General features: G+C 40.3%; 3 protein-coding genes across 3 annotated transcripts; all 3 read left to right on the top strand.

Annotated features, from left to right (window-relative positions):
• Positions 1–1,531: 1,531 nt before the first annotated feature.
• On the top strand, positions 1,532–2,226 carry LOC125313609 (major strawberry allergen Fra a 1-3-like). The gene is made up of 2 exons (XM_048273358.1): positions 1,532–1,794; positions 1,894–2,226. Exons 1-2 carry the CDS (start codon positions 1,611–1,613, stop codon positions 2,187–2,189), a joined length of 480 nt encoding a protein of 159 aa, XP_048129315.1. The 5' UTR covers positions 1,532–1,610; the 3' UTR covers positions 2,190–2,226.
• A 3,684-nt stretch (positions 2,227–5,910) lies between these two features.
• Positions 5,911–10,272, top strand: LOC125313612 (major strawberry allergen Fra a 1-3-like). Its single transcript, XM_048273361.1, has 3 exons — positions 5,911–6,094; positions 6,189–6,390; positions 10,167–10,272. Exons 1-3 carry the CDS (start codon positions 5,911–5,913, stop codon positions 10,270–10,272), a joined length of 492 nt encoding a protein of 163 aa, XP_048129318.1.
• A 15,146-nt stretch (positions 10,273–25,418) lies between these two features.
• LOC125313607 (major strawberry allergen Fra a 1-3-like) lies at positions 25,419–26,409 on the top strand. The gene is made up of 2 exons (XM_048273356.1): positions 25,419–25,781; positions 25,875–26,409. The coding sequence occupies exons 1-2, from the start codon at positions 25,598–25,600 to the stop codon at positions 26,168–26,170; spliced, it is 480 nt and encodes a 159-aa protein (XP_048129313.1). The 5' UTR covers positions 25,419–25,597; the 3' UTR covers positions 26,171–26,409.
• The last annotated feature ends 284 nt before the right edge of the window (positions 26,410–26,693 follow it).

The following is a 26,693-nucleotide window of genomic DNA, read 5'->3' as shown; positions in this document are numbered from 1 at the left end:
CGGGCGGGGACCGCCGGCCTCACCCAGATCCGGGAGAGGGCCCGACCCTTTCCCGGTTTTGGAGAGGGCCAGAGGCCCTCGCCTCTGACCGGCGGGGCCGCCGGGGTCGCCGGCGACCACGCTTGTGAATGTAAACTTCCTCCTATTTTGTTTTTTTTTGGTGGAAACAGATAACAAAACCTATAATAAAAAGAAAAAAATTAAATAAGTAAAAAGACTAAAACACCCTTGAATCAGGCCTTTTTTGAGATTTTAAGGTCATTTCAAACCCTTATTTGAAACAATATTCACTTGAGGCCCCTATTTGAGAAAATATGAAGATTTCGGGCCCTTTTTTGAAACAGTGTTCACTCGGGGCCCTTATTTCAGAAAACATGAGGACTTCGGGCCTTTTTTTGAATTTTTCCCTTAAAAATTTAAGTAAAGAAGACTCTAGCGGTATAATATTTTTTAACTTCAGATGGAAGATTGTGAAAAAGAAAAGAAGAAGTGGTTCCTGTTTAATCAATAGCCCAATTTGCAAGCCCATCATTAGCTCCGTTATGTGGTTTACGGATCCAAGCTTCATTCCAACCCGGATTGTGGTGAAGTAGGATGCAGGAATCTATAAGCAAATGTTGAATACTCTGAGGATGCAGACCCTTTTGTTAGCTGACATCAATTAAGGCATTACAATCCATTTAAAAAATTACTTTCTGGATGTTGAAGGACTAAGCATATTGCAGGCGAGAAGAAGAGCTGCTGCTTACGCTTCCATCGGCGAGTTCCAATATTCTCTTTTTGACAAAGCTTCGACTACTGAGCTGCTAGCCGACCGTGCAATGATACCTATGACTCATTTGTTATCTTTTTATGCACCATCAATTTCAGCCCTCGATACAACGATGGGAGACATGAGTCCGTCCTTTCTCCGAGAGAATCGGCTCCTAAACTTATTTCCGCGATTGTCCTCGCTAGCGCGACGAACAAACGTAGAATTATATCTTAACAACGGTGGTCATGGTTGTCAGATATCGAGCGTAAAATTCTTGTCTAAATCAATTCATGATATAAAAGTTCAACTTTCTTTTCAAAAAAGATTGTGTCCTGGAAATTTGAAGCTGAAAAAGGGATTAACTTATTTAAACTCACTTATTTTATGCTTTCGTTCCTACGAAAATAGATAATTCACATCATGATCAAAATATTTGATTTGAATTACTTTTTCTAGACATGTGGTGTACCAAGTATAGACTATCGTAATGGCCCAAATGTCTGCGAATGAATATGTAATTTCTCATTAATTCCAATACATCATGTTGGGCTGCTATAATAATGGCCAAACAAAAGGAGCTTTCATCGCGATTTGACCTTTTGCCTGACCTTCCAGATAATCAGGGGCTGCTCCCAACAAGAAAACGAGAAAGGCTTGAAAGTAATTCGGCTCTGTCCGATTCGGAGTGCTTTGAACTTTGAAAGAGGATGGAGTTCTAAGCAATGGACTTGCCTATAAGCACCAAGAAGTTCTGCTTATCATCTCCATCAGCTCAGGCCATCTCCTCTGGCAATCTAACCAAACCCTTCCACCACCCTTCTTGAGGTCAGTTCTCTTTGTTTCTTACCAGGCCAACATGGGAGTCATCACCTACTCGTTGGAGATCACAAGCAGCGTTGCCCCATCGAGGATATTCAAGGCTTTGGTCCTTGAGTCCCACAATGTCCTACCCAAGATTGTTCCCGAGGGCATCAAGAGCGTCGAGTTCATCGAGGGAGATGGTGGAGTTGGCAGCATCAAGAAAACCAACTTTGCTGAAAGTAAGTAGGATCATACTCGTACTTTTACCATGTCTAAGTCTGTGTATAGATCTAGGAATTAAGAATTAACTTCTTTGCTTTGATGAATTTACGCAACAGGCTCCCCCATCAAGTACATGAAGCACAAGGTGGAGGTTCTCGATGCAGATAGCTTGTACTGCAAATACACTATGATCGAAAGCGACATCAAGTTCGACAAGATCGACTTCGTCGTGGAAGAAGTAAAATTCGTCGCGGCTGGGAGTAGATCCGTCTGCAAGATGACCAGCGAGTACCATGTGAGGGAAGGTTGTGAGCTCAAAGAGGAGGAGATCAAGAAGGGTAAAGACAAAGCTATGGGATTGTACAAGGCCGTTGAGGAGTACCTTGTGGCCAACCCCGATGATTGCGCCTAAATGCTTCTTTTCTCAATCTTTTATGAGTGATGAAATAATAAAGCGAGTGGAAAGTTTCTACTGTATCTTCCCTGTCTCCTTTGGCTCTTCCTCGGAGCTTTTGGGTGAGGAAAGGTTTTTATGGTGTGATTCCTATACAAATGAGGAGCAATGAGCAAACCAATGAGTTACGGATTTTGCCCAAGAAGGTGAATTTGCACTTGACTTATAGATGAATTTCTAAAGGAAGGGAGAGAAAATTTGACCAGAAAAAAAATGGCAGAAAAGTTTGGTGTACAGTCATTTCGACCCAATGACGTAGCTATCATGGCAATAGAACAGTCAAACTAGCAAATTGCCTTTCGGAAACAGGAAAAAAATAAATCGCTTGGTGACTGTTCTTGATGGCTCAATGAACGAACTTTGAATCATTACCTTAGCAATGGCGGTCATGGTTGTCTATTATAGGCCTAAAATTCGTGTCTAAATCAGTTCATAACATGAATAATTAAACTTCCTTTAGGAAAAAGATTGTATCCAGCAAACCAGAGTCGAAAAAGGGGTTAACTTAGTTAGGAAAGAAATAGCAGCCAAATAGCGCCACGATTACCTCTATATTCGAGACTTAGTTTGGAAAGAAATATACGAATGTGATTGCTAAATAATGGTAATTGGAACGTCTTCGGTATCTTCTGCTCGAAATCAGATATTTAATCTCTTTTAGATGTAATAAGGTTTCGCTAATGTTAGCATTCCAATTCGACCTAAGAAAAATATTACTAATGGCCAGACGAAAAGAGCTTTTGTTCGTGACTTGTCCTTTCTCCTAACATTCCAAATGATCGGTGGCTCCTCCCAGAAGAAAACATGAAAGGCTTGAAAGTTGTTCGGCCAATCCAATTCGGAGTGCTTCAAACTTTGAATAAAACTTGAAAGAGCAATTAGCAATCCAATGATTGATGCATTGCCTTCGATTTTTCCCTCAAGTAAATCCCCCTTTGTGATTATTAATGGTCGAGTCGAATTCGTAAACGAATTTATTCTATTCATACAGCATTAGCCAAATTTCCATCTGCCCATAAAAGAAAATCAGCCTAAACTTCTCTACACAAATGATGATGCTTTTAACATTTCGAATTATGAGACACATAGGGTCATGAAGTGTCCCAAGCCTGGGCTCTCTCTGGAACAGCAGCACCAAGGCACACGAGCAGAGGCCGAAGTGCGAACGCCGACTTGCTGGGCCAATTGAAGGACCTTCATGCCTAGGTCGCCCTCCTTCGAACAAGCCTCCTTGATGTCGCCAAGCTGGAGCTCGGCCTCTTTCTTGGAGTTACAGATCCTGGCATGGACGCCATTCGCATCAGCCAAGTGTCCCTGCACGATGAGCCACTGGAGAATTCCGGCATCGCGAGGAGCGTAATGGCGAGCTCCCTCGCATAGCAGGAGATGCCAAACTGACAACTATGCCCACATTGATGAACACCTGAACCACCAAAACATATATGAAAAATTGCGAAAGATAATACAAGATTAGCAAAAAAAAAAAAAAAAAAAAGGGAAAAGAAAATGATTAATTACCTCGGGGAGGTCGGTGAACAAGCCACGAATAGTTGTGTTCATCAATGACTGCGTTGGCATCGTTGTTGGCTATAGCTGCAATTACTTCTTCTCCAAAATCAAATTCAACGAGAGGCGCCTCATTCTATGCGAGGGAGCAATCTCCTTGGCCCTGCTTGCCATGGCGATCCTCGCCATGCCGGAATTCCCCCGGTGGCTCGTCATGCAAGGACGCTTGGATGATGCGAATTGCGTCCTCGCCAGGACCTACGACTCTAAGGAGGAAGCCGACCGCCGGCTCGGCGACATGAAGGAGCCTTACCTAGATGTACGTCACTGATACATCTATTAGAACGCACGGTTGGAAGCGTGATTGGATATATATGGAGCGAAATCGGTGATTTGGCGAGAGGTTGAGATTGGAAAATCTGATAGTGTCAAGGACTATTTCAAACAAAAGGATGAAGAAGTGCGAGTCTAGCGGCCCGCCACAACAAGATTCCTGCAACAAAAAGATTAGGTGGTTGCGCAAAAACTATCTAGAATTCGGATTCGTTCAAAACATTCAAAGAAAATATCTCCGCAAACAATGCAGAAAAAAAGAAATTAAACTGAAAAGATAAAAATCTCATTGCATTGATATTAGATTCGTGTTTAAAGACTAATTCATATACATGTTTTTCCTCTTTTGTGGAAATTCATTAGTAACTAACTCCTTTTTAGAGATTAGAATTAGAATTAGATTCGGACTCTTTTGTGGAATTTCATTAGTAATGAAATATCAACACAACCGGAGGTCGAAGTTTAAATTCTTCTTTTAATGTGATACTGGACAGATAAAATCGAAGCTGTGAAATCTTTTGTCGATGTATTTAGATAATGTGGATAGTGACTTGAGAATGGAGTAGTTGAACTTGATTAAATGTCTGGAGAATCTTAAAAAACAATGAATTCGAACATTTATATAATGGAGCAACTAATGTATATAAGAATCCATTGTGGGCATGATAGATAATTTCAATGAAATTCTACACACCTGTGAAGTTTATATCCCTATTGACGTCACCAATTTAAATTGTACTACGCCCGCCATATAGGTGAACCCGACGTGAACAAAGAATACAGTCCTTCATGTTTGATCTGTAATGAACTTGTCCTTTTCCTTAATTTTCTAGACTCCGGGTGGCTCTGCCCCTTGTAAAAGCAAGGCTGATTTGTCCAGTTCGGAGTCTTTGAATTTTGAATGCTTATATGGACTGCTAAACAACTAACTTGCCTATAATTTCATCAGCTCAAGCCTTCTTCAATCGCAATCACATCAAATCCTTCCATTTCCTACATGAGTTCATTTCTCTTTGCTTCTTACAAAAAAAACATGGGTGTCGTTACCTATTCTTAGGAGTTCACGTCTACCGTTGCTCCATCGAGGATGCTCAAGGATTTGGTCCTTGACTCGCACAATGTCATTCCCAAGATTGTCCCCGGGGGCATCATGAGCGTTGAGTTCACCAAGGGAGATGGTGGAGTTGGTAGCATTAAGCAGACCAACTTCGGCAAAAGTAAGTAGGACAATAGATGTTTATCCTAAGTGTACCAGATTAGGCTTTTCCGTTGTATTAACCCTAATAATATTAGTGTTTTTCATTCAAAGTTTAAAGGCTTAAGCATTACTGATTAAGTCTTAATAATCGCAAGTGTTGTTTTTGGAAAGTTGACCAATTTGTTTGTTCATCATCTAGAAATTCTATAGAAGTTTAATCGTTGGCCAATTTTGTATATACAGACTTCATGTACTACAATAGTACAGTGTTGGTTGTCCTCAATATCATATATAATCACAAGAATTATTTCTTGCGAATAAGTACTTAGGATGATTTAGACTCCTACATAACAGAATAACTCATAATATATCTTCCCTGGAAAATGAAGGGTTGCTTCTTCATCTTCTAGATGACCGGTGCCTCCGCCCAATAAGAAAAGAAGAAACGCTTCCAGCAAGGTCGAATGGTCCAATTCGGAGTGCTTTAAATGATGGAGGACTGCTGAACTATCAACTTGCCCATAAATATCATGTTATTCTCTTCACGATCTTCGTCAGTTCAAGCCTTCTTCGATAGCAATAACACCAAATCCTTCCCTTTCTTACTTGAGTTCATTTCTTTCTGTTTCTCACAAGGTAAACATGGGTGTTGTCCCTTACTCTCAAGAGTTCACATCTGCCGTCGCTCCATCGAGGATGTTCAAGGCTTTGGTCCTTGACTCACACAACATCCTTCCCAAGATTGTCCCTGAGGGCATTAAGAGCGTCAAGTTTGTCGAGGGAGATGGCGGAGTTGGCAGCATCAAGCAAACTAACTTTGGGGAAAGTAAGTATCATAGATGTTTCTCTACTGCGTAAAGTTTATTATTGAATGTAATCCTCAAAATTAATCTTTTTACTCTTGGGAATTCATGTAATAGGTGCTCACATCAGGTACAGAATGCACAAGATTGGTGCTCTTGATGTTGAGAACTTATACTGCAAATATACTTTGATTGAAAGTGATATCAAGTTCGACAAAATTGACTGCATTGTCGATGAGGTGAAGTTCACATCAGCTAATGGTGGATGCGTCTGCAAGATGACTAGCGACTATCATGTTAAGGAAGGTGCAAAGCTCAAGTAGGGCAAAGACAGGGCTATGGGATTGTTCAAGACAGTTGAAGAGTACCTCTTGGCGAACCCCGAGATGTTTGTGCTTAAATGCTCTTTTCAAAATCCATTGAAGTGATTATTATTGGAACTTGAGGGGATCTCTTTTGTATGCTTCTTTTTGGATCTAGCTTGGAGCTTTTGTGGGTGGAATGAATTTTTTAGTTGTCTTTCTAAGTTCTAAAGGATTTGTTGGTTAACTAGAAGGTCATGTGAGAATAAAACTTGAATGAGGAATGAGCAATGAGCAATTCAATGATTGATGCATTTTCTTGGATTTTTTTTTCTAAAGTCGATCTGCATTTGTGATCATTATTCATTTATTCAAATTTTCATGTGAATTTATTCTATTCACACATAAGTTGCCAAATTTCCTTCTAGCCCTAAAACAAAAGTTATCCTAAATTTCCCTATCCAAATTATGATGCTCGAAGATTTCAAATTATGTGATCGTTATTTTCGCTAACTACAAATTCATTTCACTTCTAATCAGATTTGAAGTTTTTTCCGGATTGATAACTCAGAAATGTAGCCGAATTGATGCGAAGAAGTTGCCAAATTTCCTTCTTGCCGAACGATAGGCAAACGAATTTTTTTAGAGGGCATCCGAAAAACGGAGGGCTCTGTTTTGGGTGTCGCTTGGTAGGAGAGCGTGAAAAAAGCACCTAAAAATAAAATTAAAAAGAAAAAACACCTAAAGGGCATGATTGTAAAAGTAAAAAGAGTGTTCCTTATAAAGGCTGATTAGACAATTTGACAATTAATCGGCAAAAAGGAACCGGAATTTTGAGCCCATTAGCTTTCCTAATTGTTCCTAATTTCAGTTTAAAAATTGAAGTCATTGAATAGTAAGCTAAGTACGTATATCAATTACTCGATGACAACTGCTCGACGGACGATTTTAGCATCATTTTGTTGATTTTTTCCGTCAAGTTGTGTCCGAAGTCTTTTGTAATGAAAGTCGGAATGGGTTGAGCAAAGAATTCCAAAGTCTCCTCCACACAGTGGGAGTGTTAAAGGCCTCCCTTATGTCTTCATAATGTTGTCTATGCTCTATTGCCAGACCCGTTAAAAGGGTGGGTCGGGTCGAAAATGGTTCGATCCAAATCGACACATTTAATCCGTTTTGACTCATTTTCATACAATACAAATCTAGTAACATGTACTCATATTGACCCGACCAATATTGTTAAAAGGCTTTAATATTTAACCCACTTTAAGAAAATACATACACAAGTTGAGGTGAGAAAGTGGACTCATTTGAAACTCATATTATTTTGGGCTTCATCATTTTGAATCTATTCATGCCCCATTTATAGAATATAACTAACCATATAACAATTTAGCCCATCAAAGGTAGGTTAAGAGATGAGTTTATGACCTATTTTGATATGCCTATTTATAGTTAATATCTTAAGTTGATCTTTCACATTGTTAACACCGGTGAGACACAATATAATAAAGAACTTTGCTAGTATAATAGGTTTTTGGATTACTTAAGTGCCATTTTTTTTTTTTTTTGAAAAATGGTTATTTCAGTGCCAAATCTAGCGAGGTTTGCTGAAAATTACACTTGGTGCATACGTGGCTCGCTGGAGATCCCAATCAGCATTAAAGAAAAAGGCCATAAACTAATAAAAAATTCCATCTAACAAGCTAAAAGCTGAAAAAGAAATAAAAACAGTTAAAAAATTAACTAAAAAAAAAATTCAAGATCTACAGCGGCAAGGGCTTTCACAGCCCTTGCCGCTGCTGGCCCACCATTGCTAGCAATGGTGGGGGTTGGTTGGCCTGGATCGGCGACCCTTGGCCATTGGACGAGGGGGAGGAGGTCACCACGCCAAGCGCTGGGGAGGGCCAGCTAATTTGGGTGAGGGTTGCGGCCTTCACCCAAATCGATGAGGGTTGCCGGTCCTCGCTAGCGCTTGGCCGGGTAGCCCGCGGTCGACCGGTCCTCACCCGTTGCCGGCCACCGCAGGTGATGGTGGGCAGCGGCGACGAGGGCTTCCGAGCCCTCGCGCTGCAACATATCTTTATCAATTTTTTCTTTTTTTGTTATTTAGCTTTTTTAAAATTTAATTTAATTTTTTAAAAATATTTTAGCTTATTTTGTAAATAGATATTACACATGGCATCCACGTGCATTGATTTTTTTTTTTAAATTTCCACGTGGATGCCATGTGGATTAATTTTTTTTTAAAAAAATCCACATAATATTGAAAAATTAATAAAAAATGCCATGTGTACTGCGTGGTCGAAATTGACACTTAAGTAATTATGTCTTGCCGGAATTGGTACTTAAGTGATTTTTTTTCTCCGATTTGACACTTAAGTGATCCAAAAAAAATATTGACATTAAAGTGAGCGCCGTACACAAATATTGATACTCCATGTGTTATTTTGCCAAAATTTTCTATACAAATTACGATGCTTGAACATTTCGAATTATGAGACACTAAGGGGCCAAGAAGTGTCCCAAGCCTGGCCTCTCTAGATCATTTTCTCTTGTTTTGCACTGTTTTGAAACAACCTCGCATGGATGAGAAATTGGATGATGACATCGAGGATCAAGGCACGTGAGCGGAGGCAAAATTGCGAATGCTGACCTGCTGAACCAATTGAAGGACCTCGATGCCAAGGTCGCCTCCTCTGAATAAGCCTCCTTGATTTCGCAAAGCCGGAGCTCGGCTTCTTTCTCGGAGTAAATATTTGTTAGCCCAACAATCCCCATCCTTAGAATGGTGCTCACTGGTCATCTTGCAGACACATCTACCATTATCCAATGGCGATGAACTTCACCTTGTAGACAATGAAATCGATTTTGTTGATGCTTGGGTGCATATATCAGTTACCAAGAGGAATGAAAAGCTAGCACACGACAATTTATAGTAGTTTGGCTTATTTACCAAGCCTATGTCCACTCTCCCTACTAACAATGACAAGTCGGGCTAGATTACACTAGTAATATGCCCAACAAGTTACAATTGGCCAATGCTGATCCATTTCAAATGCTAGATCACACTGTCAGAACTCATGCTCTCACTAACTCTTGTACACTTGATTTCTTGCTCGATTACAGCATGACAAGACTATCATAGTAAAGATCTTTAGAGATTATAAAATAATCAATAAGACAAGCATCTTAGAGAAAATATTTGGATTAAGTGTGATGCGTCTCTGACATTTGGCCTTCGAGATCCTCTCTCGTATAGGCATTTTCAATCTTCCACTTGGAGATGTCCTAGAGAAGCAAGTAGTCTTTAGAAGTCCATTGGTGCTCCTGTCCGGGAATGGAACCGCCCATACAGCTCCTTTCTTTGAACAAGTGTTGGCTATCCAAACATAGGTTCTGTAACTGTTGTTTCATGCTGAATGCTCTGCCAATTCTGACAAACGCCTGTTTTCTGTTCCTCGTGAATCTTCCTGATCTTCAGTTGCGCATATCCACCCAACAATGGCTATAATCTTTATCTTCAATGAATATATTCAAAAGGTCGTTGATTGAACGTCGCCAACAATGTGATCTTTACAGCTTTGACATAAACATTGTCATCAACAGATCTTTAAGTCCGCCGGGGCTGTTTACAAAAATGTATCTGGACATTCAGCCTTCACCCGATGAATCACACCACGGATATGACGTAGTCCTTAAACATGATCACAAACATCTGCACTCAACAAAGTAGATTCTATACCAAGGATAGGTCAGAAATGATCAAAATTATTACGAGACGTTTCTCCAATAGGGCTGAGCTCAAGGAAGTTGACATGAAGCCAGGCAAGGACATAGCTATGGGACTATTAAAGTCCTTCAAGGAGTATCTCTTGGCAAATCCTGATATTTGCGCTTAAATGGAATTTTGAAAAAGAACAACATGAGTTTTTTCTATTTGATCGAGAGCAATATGAGTTTTTTTTTTTTTTGGTCAATTGAGCAATATGAGAGTTAAAGTGGCGGAAAATTGTAAAAATTGTATGTTATTGGTTTTTCCTTTTTCTTGCTCAATTTGAGCTTTTGTGTGATTTTTTTCGTGAATTTCTATGTTTCAAAAGGGTTTGGAGGCAACAAAACTTGAACGACTTGAACCACGAATAAGCAATCCATTCCCTGAAAAGGTCATAGCCCCGGCCCTTTCTCATAACCAAGGTTAAATATTGCTCAACTTAAACCTGAGTTGCTTTCGACGAAAAAAAAAAAAAAAAAAAACTAGGTGCTTCAGTTATCTTAAATTTCCACTTATAATATTTTCAAGAAGTCTCTAGCTACGACTAATGTGAAAGACAATTGATATATGTAAAGGCCATATGACTACGTCTGGTTATTACATCCTGGTTTAGATGCCAAATTGTGGGCCCAACCATTCTGGTGCATTTAAGTCCTGGATTAATTCGAAGAGATGCCATAAATACATTTCTTAAGAGATCGAGTGGGTTAATGATTCTATTGTGCCTCTTCATCACTAATCACCCTTCAATCTCTTGCGAGAAAGCTTTTAACTACTTAGGGCGCATCTGTTTCAGTGAAAGTATTTTTTGGGAATTGATTTTCCAGACTGTTACTCGTTTGATTCCTCGAAAATAACTTGGTCAACAGAAAACACTTTCCGATCAATGGAAAATTGATGCATAAAGTTCGGAAAGTGAATTCCTAGATCTTAAAAAGGTAAAAACACTTCATGGAAATGCTCATCTCGAATTTTTCAATATTTTATACATTTTTGAATTTTAAATTTTACATTTATATTTTTATTCTTCAAATTTTTGGCTTGACATGCAGCAATCCTCTTGAAAGAGAGGTGTCAAACTGATTGTAATTGTTTTCTGTCCGTGATTTTTTGTTTTAATATTTTTTTCTTCTTTTCTTTTTCTTCTTTCTCCGCTGGTAGCGTGGCCTTGGCATCTACCGGCAACCGGCTATAGACATGGGCCGGCGAGCTCGAGGCTCGCTAGTAACCGGCAAGCCTCATGGCCGGCGGAGGAGGAAAAAAAAAAAAGAAACAAGGCAGAAGAGATAAATAAGTTAAAATTTTGATTTTTTTAGCATGGGACAAAGTCATGAGATTGAAATCGTTTTCTAAATGAGATCCAAACACCAAAAAATATTTGAGATCACATATCACCAAACATAGGAATATTAACTATTTTCCTAGAAAATGATTTTCCAAAAAGCATTTTCCCTGATGAAGCTTTTCCCCACGCATCCTTAATCATGATTTTACATAGGAGTTCTCTGAGACAAACAGGGCATTTAGGTTGTGATTGCAACATGTTCCAACAAAAAGGGTGAAACAACTTTAAAATTAAACAAAGTAGTCCGATAGATAAAAGTTGAATGGCCCTTTCTTGATTTTTGGACCAAAAATGTGGAGGGCAGAAAATTTAAAGGTACGAATGTTGGGAACAAATGTTGCCAGCAATGTAAAGGTACCATAAATTTAAAATGTGTAAAAAATAAAAAAATTATTATTTTTACGTAGATTGGCAATCTTTTACAAAGAAGACACTTTGACCATTTGTTATCAGCAACAGATGGTTATGCAAACATTTACCAAGACTTTAAAACTGCTTTTTATAGTAAAAATTACCAAAAAAATCCTAAACTTATTGTATTTGTGCCATTTCAGACATAAATCTTTCAATTTGATCAATTTAGTCTAAACTTTTTGACAATTTGCCAATTTCGTCCGTCTGGCTAATTTTGGTTGGAAATTAATAACGTGTTCGCTGGCCGTCTTAGGTGGTACAACCGACACTGAAGTAATTTTTTATTTTATTTTATTGTTAAGGACTGGTGGAGGCTATCGGCAATGGGCTGAGGGCGTAAAAGAGCTTGCTGGTGGCAACGATGATCACGGCACTCGGTCAACTGTGAGTGGCCGACAAGGGTCGCTGCCCTTGCCTAAGGAATCAGACCAAATCCTTCATTTCTTAGTTGACTTCATTTTACTTTGTTTCATACTAGGAAAACGTGAGTGTCATAACATACTCTCTGGAGTTCACATCTCTTGTGGCTCCATCAAGAATGTTCAAAGCTTTGGTCCTTGACTCGCACAACATCATTCCCAAAATTGTCCTAGGTGTGTCGATTTCATCGAGACAGATGGTGAAGTTGGTAGCTTTAAGCTGACCAACTTCGGCAAAGTTAAGTCAGATAATAGATGTTTATCTACAACGTTGACTTCTTTATAGACTACAAAAGTCAAAATTATTTACTTACATGAATGCATGTGACACGTGCTCACATCAAGTACACGAAGCACAAGGTTGACATTCTTGAAGTTGAGAACTTTTACTGCAATATACTTTGAGTGAAAGTGGTATCCAATTTGACAAAATTGGTTTCATTGTCTATGAGGTGAAGTTCACATCAGTTGATAGTGGATGCGTCTCCAAGATGATTAGCGAGTATCATGTTAAGAAAGGTGCGAAGCTCAAGGAAGATAACATCAAGCAGGGCAAAGACAGGACTATAAGATTGTCAAAGAGATTTAAAGAGTAACTTTTGGCAAACTCCGATGACAGTTCTTTAAGTGCTCTTTCAAAATCATTTGGGGTGATAATTATTGGAACTCGAGTGTTTTTTTTTAGCTCTTTCTTTTTGGCTCTAGCCTGGAGCTTTTGTGTGAGGAATGGCTTGGGATTTGTTGGCTTCGCATACAGTCATGTCCCAATAAATCTTGAAAGAGTAACGATCGACTCCGGCTTTGTTTGTTTCACAGACAATGAATATTTTGAAAAGTATTTTCTGAAAAACGATCGCTTGTATCGCTTAAAATAGTTTGTCGGTGGAAAACATTTTCATTATCACCAATAATTTGGCTTCAAATATTTTTGGAGATGATGAAATTATGTTTGGTTCATTTATCTTTATGAGATATATGAGCGATTATTTTTCAAAAAATATTTTTCAAATCATTCACTTTCCACAAAATAAATGGAGCCTCAGTAAATCATGCATCACCTTGGAATTGCCATCTAGTAGATCTCCCTTTGTGATTATCCGTAACTTGTAAGCGAATATATTCTACTTATCAATCAGTTGCTTAAGCTATCCTAAATGATCTTTTGGCCCTAAAAAGAAAAGTCATCTTAACACCTCCAAAGTTGTCCTTCATGTACCTTGAGTCCCGACAGACCAAATGGTTTAAATCGAATAATTAATTCAAGCCCGATGGCCCAGCTTGAGCCCATAAAAGCATGAAAAAACTTGGCCAGTCCGGTCTAGGTTATTTGTTTTTTTGTTTTTTTTGTTCTAACATGCATTGCCAAACACATAACTTGCGGTACTTCACTGCGCCGCTACAATACAACAAAGTACAGTTACAGTCAGCCACGATTGTATCAAATGGGCTCTTAACGAATGGTGATATCTATAATTCTGAGTATGTCATATAGAGGGATGTACAATTTAAAGAGAAATTTATGAGGGAGTAGTCCTGTAGAACTTATTAAGTAACCAATCAAATAAGTTTTACATTTTCCAATATAGTAACTGTCCTAAATTTTATGCACTATTATTTTTGAAAATTAAATTATTTCATATAGATATACTTAATCAGTACCGGAAATATTTGTTAACGAGGCACGTGTAAAAATAAAACACTAGAACCAAACAACCTTTGCAACGAGAATTCCTTGTTCCTTATCCGGTTCTTGAGCTATATTGCCTTTCGAGGAGAACCTCTTGAACCATGTCGAGCTGGAGTGATATAATGCGTTCACCGGGGGTCACGATCTCTGATGCCATGCAGATGCACCACCAGCGACGGGAGATCTTCTGAGACATCCCAAATTCATTATCGGATGGAAGATACCTACCACAAGTGGTTCACATCTTGTGCGAGTCGTTACAGATTATAACATAGGAGCAGCCCCCTAATAGTAATAGATGTGTGGCCTGAGAATAGACTAAATCCATACCGGATCCGACCAGACAATGTTGAGTGATAAATAAGGAGGCTAGGCCATAATTGCACCAAGTACTTCTTTTGATGCTTGATCCACGCTAGAAACATGTGAAGTACATGGCTAACGCAATAACGATATCCACTAAAGGCAATCAATTACATATGATTTAATTGAGGCACAATCTAGCAAATCCATTTTCCGTGCTTTCAATAAGATGATGTATTAAACCTCTGATCAAACAGATATGCCTTCATTTTTTTTTTGTCCTTTTAGACTTGTTTGGCAAACTGACGTGTGTTTTCGATTAGATCCTTCATATTGTTCTAGATAAAAGGGCCTTTCGTTAGATAAGGCATCACAATAAATGAATACGTTAATAAATGGGCTAGATTTTACGGGATCAAACCAATGAGACTTTGTTGGACCTTGATTGCATAGGAGCAAGTCAGAAAGATTGAGCTTAGAAAAGAAGAATATAAACAACTTTGCTAAGAAAAGGCTCTAGTAAATATAGTTATTACAAATTCTTCAATTTCTTAGTTTTACATTGTCATGACCCGAACCTTACGAACCGTCGACATCCCACCTGGCATCGCTTGCGTACGGTTCTCTAGGATCCTCAGGCCAACAAAATTAAACAACACATGCGGAAGCAACAACAATCCCCGTACAGAAAACCAACAAAACTACGATAATTTAGGATGGTAAAAACACACATATGTACATATATACATAGTTGTTTCAAACTGTCAAACCCGGGGCTTCGGGGGCCACTGTACAAGCTCGTGACCACCTATAACAAAAAGGCACGTGGTCGAAGCCCGCTACACAACCCAAAATACAACACCCTACAACACTAACTAAGAGGACAACTATCCTAATTCTCGTCCTCGCTATCTCAAGCGGCTACTCAGCATCCAAAGGCTCCACAACTTCTCCTAGCGTCTCGATCTCCGGGTCGGATCATTGCGGTGGAGGGTTTGAAAAACAACGAACCCGCGATGGGGTGAGATAAAATCTCAGTAGGAAAATCTCTAATCCTAAATCAGGTCGCTAGTGCCTCCAGACACATTTTCATTTTAAAATTTCCGACAATCCCTCTTCCTTACCTAAAACTTCACAATTAAAATCCAGAAAATTCCATTCTTTCTCCGAAAATTCTCACACCTTCTCAAATATTATACGTTACTCCCGTCTCGGCGTTCCACGCCTCGGTCCGACAATAAAATATTCTACGTGCTCCAGGGCCCGCGTTTAACGCATCAGGCCAAAATATAAATGTCCATATTACTCCAAAAATTCCACGTTGCTCCGAAAATATTCCACGGCACTCCAAAAATGTTCCACGTTGCTCCAGAATATTCCACGTTATTTCGGAAATATTCCACGTTGCTCCAAAATATTCCACGTTGCTCCAAAATATTCCACGTTACTCCGCCGCCATCAAATAAGTTCATAACATTGAGTCTCGGACCTTTATGGAACATGGCTCTAATCATATACTAGGGTCTCGGACACATAGGAATACGACCCACGGATCTCGGTCTCGGACACATAGGAACACGAACGGATCAAGTCTAGGACAATTAGTCGAACACGACTCACTTTGGTCTCGGACGACTTAATTGAACACGACTTTCTTGCTTTCTCGGTCTCAGAAAATCAGACGAATACAGCTCACTTTGGCCTCGGATGACTTGATTGAATACGACCCTCACATTTCCTCGGTCTCAGACAATCGGACGAATACGGCTCACTTTGGCCTCAAACGACTTGATTGAATACGACCTTCTCATTTTCTTAGAATAGTTCGGGACCACGTGATTCACTCACGTTAGAGAATTAATAATTCGGGATCACCCGATTAATTCACACTAATCCAAATATTAATTCAGACTACCCGATCAATTAATACTACCATAGTATCCAATCCACGTCATGTGACCATATTACGCTAACGTAGCAATTTATAAATCACGCACCACTAAAATTATACTAACGTGGAAATTTATCACGGCCGAACAATAATAATTTTCTAACATATAATTAATCTACGACTATAGTACTAAACTATAGTAATAATGTCACATTTAAATGGGTATCATGGCATAACAACTTTATGACACATAAAAGTAACCCTAGTTAATATATTAAATAACCATGGTTCAAAAACTAACTAGAGTCAAATACTAACCTAACCATGATTAAACAATAGCATAAAGTAACTCTAGTTAGGGCATAAAGTAACCATAGTTAAACTTTGACCACTATTATCTTCTTGACTTTACTATTCATGCAAGAACAAGCTTTCTCTCTCCTCCATTTCTGCAAATTTTCAGCCAGCACATATTCAACCTCAAATCCACCAATTTCTTCATCAAAATTTCACAAATCCATGGTCTTTTAGCAACCTAGTCACCTAATTTAGGTTTAGAAACAACCCTACCTCAAAAACTCGCAAAATGTCCGTTCAACGGTTGAGGAAAAGATTGAACCAAGTGGCGGTTCCGACGATCCTTGCACGGCCGGCGACTCGTCGACGATCTAGCAACTTCAAGTGGTCCAAAGCGAACTGGAATATCTAAGCTAGGTAGAAGAACTCCCAATAACCCCGCCACTCTCGTCCTCGGCAGTCGTCGGTACATAATCTGGATCTGTCTCTGCAATCTCCTCCTCTGTCTCACTGTCGGTGTCTTCCTCATCCTCCGAATCTGAAATCACCACAACATGTCGATCATCTACTGGGGTAGGGCTCCTCTACGATATGTTCCTAGATCCCGCTGCGGATATCTCTACGTCCGTCTGTATCTCGGGACGAGTCGGGTGGCACCACTCTGGAACAACCTCCACTGGAACGTCCTCGGGTCGGAGAAGACCCTATAGGTCGCCATCTCCCAGGCGGAGGAACCAAGACTCAAATGGATGAGGCTGCATCTGTCCCGCTCCTAAGTCTACCCAAACCTTGGTACACTTTCTAACATATACTACACCTTTATTTTTAGGAAACTCCTCAAAAGTTACCGTCTTCTCCTTTGGGTCGCCTAATCTGACTAGAACCATCTTCAAAGTCGGGGTTCTTAAAAGGGGGGGTTCCACAAAGGGGTGAGATTGACATCTCAACGAATAAATCCTAACCCTAACTAGACCACCAGTTCAAAGATAAAATAAAAGAAGGAAATGTAAAAGCATGGCATAGCAGAAAAATTCAACTTTGGTAACCTCACGCAATTCGGAGAACTCGGCATGAATGGCATTCAAATAGAACAATTTATCGAAATAAAGACCTAAGTAGTCGCACTAGCATCACACGAATTTCAATAACAAAATCAAGTCACTCGCGTAAGAACGCCTCAAGCATCATATCAATTTCACTCTCATTTGCCCGCGTAAACACGCCTCGGGCATTACATTTCAATTTCAATACCTTAGCCCGCGTAGAAACGCCTCAGACTTAATTCAAATTCAATATATTAGCCCGCGTCAAAACGCCTCGGGCTATATGATCTCAATGTCAATAAACTCGCCCTCATAAACATGCCTCGGGCTTAATGATTCGTGGAACCTACGCATTCTACGCCTTAGGTCCCCTATACCACCTTATTGGCCCAAACAATACATAACTAATCCAGTAATTCCAGTCACAAATCCCATCGTACTGTATTACATTCCAACAATTATTACATCCGTGAACATATTTATTTTCTAGGAAGGGTAAAAATTACTCACAATTATTGTTCCAAGTGCCCAAGCCAAATGGATTCCCTCTTCTTCTAACCGGCCAGCAACAACTCAAGTCACGCCCTCAGCTGACTCAAAAACCGTTGACCGATTTTCTTTTGGCCGGCCATAACTGTTCCGGTGACCAAATGAGGTGATTCCGATTGGAGAAGGTCGGCAAAAGACTGAAATTTCATGGGGTAGTCAGCTTGTGGCTAGTGGTTTGCCGGGGAGTGAGCAGTAACCATTTGAAGGAGTGATCAGAAACTGGTTCAGGTGAGGCGGTTTCTGGTTTGTCTGCAATAGCAAGGAGAAGAAGAAGAAGCTGAAATTGGAGGGGAAGGGAGGCTTACGGGAGTTCTCAGCTGAAGCAAGCTTCCCTCTTTGATATTATCCCTTAATTTCTTGAATTATTGCTTCAAGAAAGTAATAGTCAATCACCCACCACCCCCATTTGACACTTGGCAAATAAATCCTTCACCACATAAATTACTTTAACCATTATTAACCATAATTTTCTAGTAATTTCAGCTGAGATGTATTCCTAAAAGACCATATTGCCCTTCCTTATACTTTAAACAAAAATTAATACTCTAGGGGCAAAACGGCCATTTTACTTCCGTCGGCTGAAAATTTGATTTTTCCACCACAGGTTGCTTTCAATGAGGCGACGCTAATCCAAAATCAAAATTTGAATTCTTCAATTCCTTTGTCCAAATTTTGAGATTTTATTTCCTGATTCATTTTTTATCAATTGTAATTCCAGTTTGTTTCAAACTGACGGGCGGCTTTTGTAGCAACATTACGCGTATCGACTCGGTGATTTTCACCACTCTTAGGCATACTCTAGTCATGGCTATGACATCCTATAATCCGGCTCGTTTTGAAGCCCTGAATAAATGAAAAGTCTCATCGATGTATTTCAGCCGAATCTCGGTCGGAATTGATCCCTCTCGAGCGGACTAACCAAATGGGAATGGCTAACTAGGAAAATCAAGTACGTGGACCTAAGAACTCGATCCCGGACTGACTCTTTGGCTATGAAAATTGTCGAGGGAATATTTTGGACCAATATAGGCCGATCCTAGAATAATTAAGGAACGATTTGGGTAATACCCTACGCTTGGATCACGGGTGATTCCGTTCGACCTCGCATGGGTTCCGAACGTCCCCGAATTATTTCTAACGATCGTGTTCATCGAGACTAGTGATTGATCCTCGCAATTGAATGACAACCAAGGTCGCCGGGGCTCGAGTAATTCTTAAACGTGATTTTAATCACGGGTTGATACGCGTAACTTCTAAAAGCCGCCCGTTATTTTGAGATGCGCTGAAAATTCTATTGATCGAGATTGATCACGAATCGAGCTTCAGAATTTGACGTCGGACCTTTAGGGGTTTTAATAAATAAAAATTTTGGACGTTTCCTCATCCTGTGTGCAATTCCTTCATGGTTCGCCCCAAAGAGGTTCAGGAAAAGTAGATTTGGACTGGGTGTGGGAAAGGACCCATTTGCCCTTGAAAAATACCCCATTTTTCACTTGGAACGAAGGGTATTTTGGTCATTTGCCCTTTTGGCCGAGATTGACTAGTCTTGTGGGGAGGAAATTATTTTTTTTTCCTCTTGACTTTGTTGACCCAATTAATTACTCTCAACTTATATTATTTATTATTAGGTCTTCTTCCTCCTCATTATTTGCAAGAACCCACTCTCTCTCTAGCTCACTTTCTCTCTACCTCATACTCCCTTGGCCGAACTCTCTCTCTCACACCCGCCATTGCCGAAAATTCTTCAAGCCTTCTTTGGTGTCACTTTGGAGCGCTTGGAGTCACTAGATCGTTGCTGAGTCGCCGGCCGTGCAAGGACCGCCGGAATCGCCACTTGGTTCGGGCTTTTCCTCAACCGTTCAACGGAGGTTTTGCGAGTTTTTGAGGTAGGATTGTTTCTAAACCTAAATTAGGTGACTAGGCTGCTAAAAGACCATGAAATTGTGAATTTTTGATGAAGAAATTGGTGAATTTGAGGGTGAAATTGTGCTGGCCGAAAATTGCAGATTTGGAGGAGAGAGAAAGCTTGTTCTTGCATGAATAGTAAAGTCAAGAAGATAATTGCTGTTCAAAGTTTAACTATGGTTACTTTATGTCTAACTATGGTTACTTTATGCTATTTATTAATCATGGTTAGGTTAGTATTTGACTCTAGTTAATTTTTGAACCATGGTTAGTTTGTATATTAACTAGGGTTACTTTTATGTGACATAAAGTTGTTATGCCATGGTACCAATTAAATGTGGCATGATTACTATAGTTTAGTACTATAGTCGTAAATTAATTATATGTTAGAAAATTATTATTGTTCGGCCGTGATAAATTTCCACATTAGTATAATTTTAATGGCACGTGATTTATAAATTGCTACGTTAGCATAATATGGTCGCATGGAGTGGATTGAACACTATGGTAGTATTAATTGATCGGGTAGTCTGGATTAATATTTGGATTAGTGTGAATTAATCGGGTGATCCCAAATTATTAATTCTCTAATGTGAGTGAATCACGTGGTCCCGAACTATTCCGAGAAAATGTGAGGGTCGTATTCAATCAAGTCGTCTGAGGCCAAAGTGAGCTGTATTTGTCCGATTGTCTGAGACCGAGAAAATGTGAGGGTCGTATTCAATCAAGTCGTCCGAGGCCAAAGTGAGCCGTATTCGTCTGATTGTCTGAGACCGAGAAAGTATGAAAGTCGTGTTCAATTAAGTCGTCCGAGACCAAAGTGAGTCGTGTTCGACTAATTGTCCGAGACTTAATCCGATCGTGTTCCTATGTGTCCGAGACTGAGATTTATGGGTCGTATTCCTTTGTGTCCGAGACCCTGGTATATATATAGAGCCGTGTTCCATAAAGGTTCGAGGCTCAACGTTATGAACTTGTATGATGGCGGTGGAGTAACGTGGAATATTCTGGAGTGACGTGGAATATTTTTGGAGTAACGTGGAATCTTCTCGGGTAGCGTGGAATATTTTCGGTGTAACGTAGAAATTTTCGGAGTAATGTGGATATTTATATTATGGTCTGATGTGTTAAAAACGGGTCTTGGAGCACGTAGAATATTTTATTATCGGACCGAGGCGTGGAATGCCGAGACGGGAGTAACGTAGAATATTTGAGAAGGTGTGAGAATTTTCAGAGAAAGAATGGGATTTTCTGGATTTTAATTGTGAATTTTTGGGTAAGAAAGGAGGATTGTTGGAAAATTTTTTAATGAAAAGGTGTCCGGAGGCACTAGCGACTTGATTTAGGGTTAGAGATTTTCCTATTGAGATTTTATCTCACCCGTCGTGGGTTCGTTGTTTTTCGGACCCTCCGCCTCAGCCATGAGTGTTCCGCCCCCGAAGTTCGGTATTCCCCGGGACATGGATACGCAGGTGACAGAGTATCCTGTTGGGGAGAATTAAGTTTATTATAGATATGCAACTATAGTTTGGGTAGATACCGGAGAGTTATACTGGAAGCTTCAGACTTTTGTGGCATGGACTTATCACCACGGGGACCTGACCGTGGGGCCATTGAGAGGTTTTGATGTTCCCTTTAATGGAGTCGGGGAGTATGATCTTGTGAATGCTGCACCCCTAGATGGAGAGGTGGTGAACCCCGAGGCTGTACCTGAAGTTTTGGCGCCCGACCCCGTAGGCGTGGTACCTGCAGAAGCAGATGGTGAAGTTGTGGAGCCTTCGGATGCCGAAGAGTCTCCAGAGTTAGATGAGGCTGAGCTGGCAGCTCGATATGGGTTTGTGTTGGGTAGCGAGGACGAGGACGATGACGAGGATTACATAGTTGGCCTCGTAGTTTTGTGGCGTGTTGTATTTTGGTTGTGTAGCGGGCTTCGACCACGTGTCTTTTGTTATAGGTGGTCATGGGCTTGTATAGTGGCCTCTAAAGCCCTAGGTTTGACAGTTTGTAACAACTTTGTATATATGTACATATGTGTGTTATTACCATCCCAAGTTATCTTAGTTTTGTTGGTTCTCTGTATGGGGGTTGTTGTTGCTTCCGCGTGTGTTGTTTAATTTTGTTGGCTTGAGGATCCTGGAGAACCGTACGCAAGCGAGACCCGGTGGGATGTCGACGGTTCGTAGGGTTCGGGTCATGACAATGGCCATTTTGGTTGTCATGTAATTGCAAGGTTTTATCACTAGTCCATAGGTTTCGATCTTCAGAAATCGATTTAGGAAAAGTTCGCAAATTATACATTGGTTAAGCGGAATTACCCGCGTACCAATCATACAATACTAGCAATGAATTCCATAATCGTCTTTAGATCGCTTTTTCTTGGCTCTAAATATCCCCTCTGCAATCCTTATGGTCAAAATGCCAATTCTTATTTGAGTTTCCTATGTCCACATATCTTGTCGCGCGTTAGCCTTTCCCTTTTTGGTCGGTTAACTCATGATTGATCGGATCTGAGTGAAATCTAACCGAAATACACCGATAGATCATTCCTCATTCATACATCTCAAAAAGGACGGAAATTTCATAATGTCACAATCTCGATCTGCTAATCAGGAAATTTAGCAAGATCACGTGGCGAAAATTGATCGATTGGAAGGAATTAAGAGATCGTGTGGTATCGGCCGAGCAATCGAGGAATTATTATGATTATATGGTCTTCACTTGGAATTATTAAGAGGCAGTGTGAAATTTTACCCTGAAGCGTTATGACGCGGGGTATGTATTTTATGAGACCATATTATAGCCTGAGGCGTTATGACGCGGGCTCTGTTATTATTTTACCTTGAGGCGTTAAACGCGGGGTTGTGCTTATTATTTTATCCTGAGGCGTTAAACGCGGGATATTAACCTGAGGCATTATTACGCGGGTTACAACGACTTGAGGCGTTATTACGCGGGTCTGTCCAGTTATAATATAGCATGATGCGTTAAACGCGGGCTTTGAACCAATGTGAAATTTTATATGATAGCCTGATGCGTTAAACACGGGCTCTGGATCAACGTGGAATATTTATAATGGCTTGAGGCGTTATTACGCGGGTCTGTCTAGTTATAATATAGCTTGATGCGTTAAACGCGGGCTCTGGACCAATGTGGAATTTTATATGATAGCCTGATCCGTTAAATGCGGGCTCTGGATCAACGTGGAATATTTATAATGGCCCGATGCGTTATTACGTGGGTCCGTCCAGTTATAATATAGCCCGATGCGTTAAACGCGGGCTTTAGACCAATGTGAAATTTTATATGATAGCCTGATGCGTTAAAAGTGGGCTCTGGATCAACGTGGAATATTTATAATGGCCTGAGGCGTTATTATGCAGGTCTGTCCGGTTATAATATAGCTCGATGCGTTAAACGTGGGCCCTGGACCAACGTGGAATTTTATACGATAGCCTGAGGCGTGGAACGCGGGCTTTTGAGCAACGTGGAATATTTTTATTCCAGTCCGAGACATGAAATATCGATATGGGGGTAACGTGGAATATTTGTGAAGGTGTGGCAATTTTTGGAGAAAGAATGGAATATTCGGGAATTTATTTATGGAATTTTTTATTGTCGGATGATTTGTTGGAAATTGCTCGCCTAGGATGTATCTGGAGGCACTAGAGCCCTAACTTAGGGTTAGGGGCTTTCTTACTGAGATTTTATCTCACCCCGTCGTGGGCTCTCATTTTTCAGACACTTCGCCTCAACAATGAATAATCCGCCCAAGAGATTCGGTATTCCCCGAGGTCATGGTACCAGGAGAAGATGGGGAGGTTGTAGAGCCATCGGATGCAGAACAGCCACCTGAGCTTGACGAAGATGAGTTGGAGGCGAGAGATGATATAGTATCGGATAGCGAGATGAGGCCTAGGGTAGTTGGCCTCTTGAGCTTTTGTAGAGTATTTTCTTTTGGAAGCATAGCGGGCTTCGACCACATAATCTTTTGTTATAGGTGGTCACAGGCTTGTACAATGGCCTTTGAAGCCCTAGGTTTGAAGGTTGTAACAATTATGTATATATGTACATAAGTTTGTTTTACTGTCCCAAGTCATCGTGATGTTAATTGGTTTCTGTATGGGGAATTGTTTCTACTTCCGCAAGTGTTGTATTTGTTGGCCTTTGGATCCTGGAGAACTGTACATAGTCGTGACCAAGTGGGATGTCAACGGCTTGCGGGGTTCAGGTCGTGACAAAAAAAGGAAAGGATTGCAGCGGCGAGGAGTTGCATAGCCTCGCCGAGCCATGGTTAGTGGCTGACGACCCTTGCGACCGCAAGCGAGGACTTGCTAGGGTTGGTGGGGCCTGGCCTTGGCCCCACCCAAATCTGTGAGGTCGAGCCCTCGCCTACGAGCATTGGGGGTGGCAGCCACCGGCCGGGGCTCGACGACCTTAGTTGGCCATCTCGCACTCTTGCCGCTGTGCCAAGCTCTACCTTATTCTTTTTACTTTTTTTTTTTTAAATTTTTTAGTTTATATGTTAAACTTAATTGATTTTTTCAAATTGATTTATTTGTTTTAAATAGTCGCCACGTGGGGTCCCCATGGACCGATTTTTTTAAGAAATAATTGCCACATGGACTCCACGTGGACTGACTTTTTAAAGGAATTTTCCACATAATATTTAAAAAATTAATAATAAATGCCCCGCAATCAGTTTAGCTGGAATATCTCGCCATTGACACTTAAGTAATTACTTTTTCTTCGATTTAGTACATAAGTGAGCTGATAAAAAATTTTGATATCAAAATGGATGCCGTACACAAACTTTGACACTTTTGATGCCCTTGTGCCAGCTCCTTTGTTATCTCTTGATGCAACATCAACATTGAATTTCAGCCCCCGATTTGATGGTGGGAGCCAGAAGTTTGTCCTCTCCCCAAGAGAATTGATTCCTAAACTTTTTTCCGTGGCTGCTCGATAGTGCAACGAACAAACATACAAGCATACCTTTGCAATGGTGGTCAGGCTTGTCTGGTTTCAAGCCGAAAATTTGCGTCGAAATCAGTTCATGATTTAAAATTTCAATTTTCTTTTCGAAAGAGATTGTACCCTGAAAATTCAGAGCTGAAAAAGGGATTAACTTATTTGGCGTTGCCTATTTTACGCTTTCGTTCCGACGTTCCGACCAAAAAATAAGATTCATATTATCACCAAAATATTCGTCTTGAATTACTTTTTCTAGAGAAGTGGTATACCAAGTATAGACAATCGTAATGGGCTCACGATGTCTACGAATAAATATGTTATTTCTCATTAATTCCAATACCTCACCTTAGGCTGTTATAATAATGGCTATGCAAAAGGAGCTTCCAGATGGTCGGTGGCTCCTCCCAATGAGAAAACAAGAAAGGCTTTAAAGCAATTCGGCTTGGTCCAATCCGGAGTGCTTTGAACGTTGAATGAGGATGGAGTACAAACCAATGGACTTGCCTATAAGTACCAAGTAGTTCTCCTCATCATCTTCATCAGCTCAAGCCTTCTCCATTAGCAATCACACAAAACCCTTCCACCACCCTTCTTGAGTTCAGTTCTCTTTGTTTCTCACAAGGCCAACATGGGAGTCATCACCTACTCGATGGAGATCACAAGCAGCATTGCCCCGTCAAGGATGTTCAACGCTTTGGTCCTCGAGTCCCATAATGTCCTACCCAAGATTGTTCCCGAGGGCATCAAGAGCGTCGAGTTCATCGAGGGAGATGGTGGAGTTGGCAGCATCAAGAAAACCAACTTCGCTGAAAGTAAGTAGGATCATACTCGTACTTTTACCATGTCTATGTATAGATCTTGGAATTAAGAAATAGCTTCTTTGCTTTGATGAATTTACGTAACAGGCTCCCACATCAAGTACACAAAGCACAAGGTCGAGGCTCTTGATGCAGGTAGCTTTTACTGCAAATATACCATGATTGAAAGCGACATCAAGTTTGACAAGATCGACTTCGTCGTGGAAGAAGTGAAATTCATCGCGGCTGGCAGTGGATGCGTTTGCAAGATGACCAGCGAGTACCATGTGAAGGAAGGTTGTGAGCTCAAGGAGGAGGAGATCAAGAAGGGTAAAGACAAAGCTATGGGATTGTATAAGGCTGTTGAGGAGTACCTTGTGGCCAATCCCGATGTTTGCGCCTAAATGCTTCTTTTCTCAAGATCTTTTATAAGTGATGATATAGTAAAGTGAGTCGAAAGTGTGTATTGTATCTTCTGTTTCCCCTTTGGCTCTGCCTCGGTGCTATTGGCTGAGGAAAGGTTTTCATGGTGTGATTTTCTATGTTATAGAGGGTTTGATGATTGTGTGTAAGGCCATGCCAAAAAATAAGACTTCAAGGAGCACTGAGCAATCCAATGAATACTGGATTTTGCCCAAGAAAAGATCTCCCTTAGAATGCACGTGTGACTTGGATTAGAAAAATCCCATATCGAAAAATTGATATGGTGTGGAGCAGTTAATATATCGTAGTTGACCCATAATTTATTGGCTTTAGTTTTTGAGTAAAAGTAAGTCCAAATCCCTCTTGGTTATCTTGATTCGATGATTTTTGATTTTTTTCTGATTATATTCGCTGGATAAGTTTTAGAGAATTAGAATGCACAAAATTTCTGTTCTTAGGAGCAATTTCTCTTCCCAGTTTTTTTTATTTAAGTCGAATAATTAT

This window comes from Rhodamnia argentea, chromosome 1 (genome assembly GCF_020921035.1).
Source record: "Rhodamnia argentea isolate NSW1041297 chromosome 1, ASM2092103v1, whole genome shotgun sequence".
Taxonomy (NCBI): domain Eukaryota; kingdom Viridiplantae; phylum Streptophyta; class Magnoliopsida; order Myrtales; family Myrtaceae; genus Rhodamnia; species Rhodamnia argentea.
The sequence above is the reverse complement of the archived record's forward strand: the minus strand, read 5'-3'. Positions and strand labels throughout refer to the sequence as shown.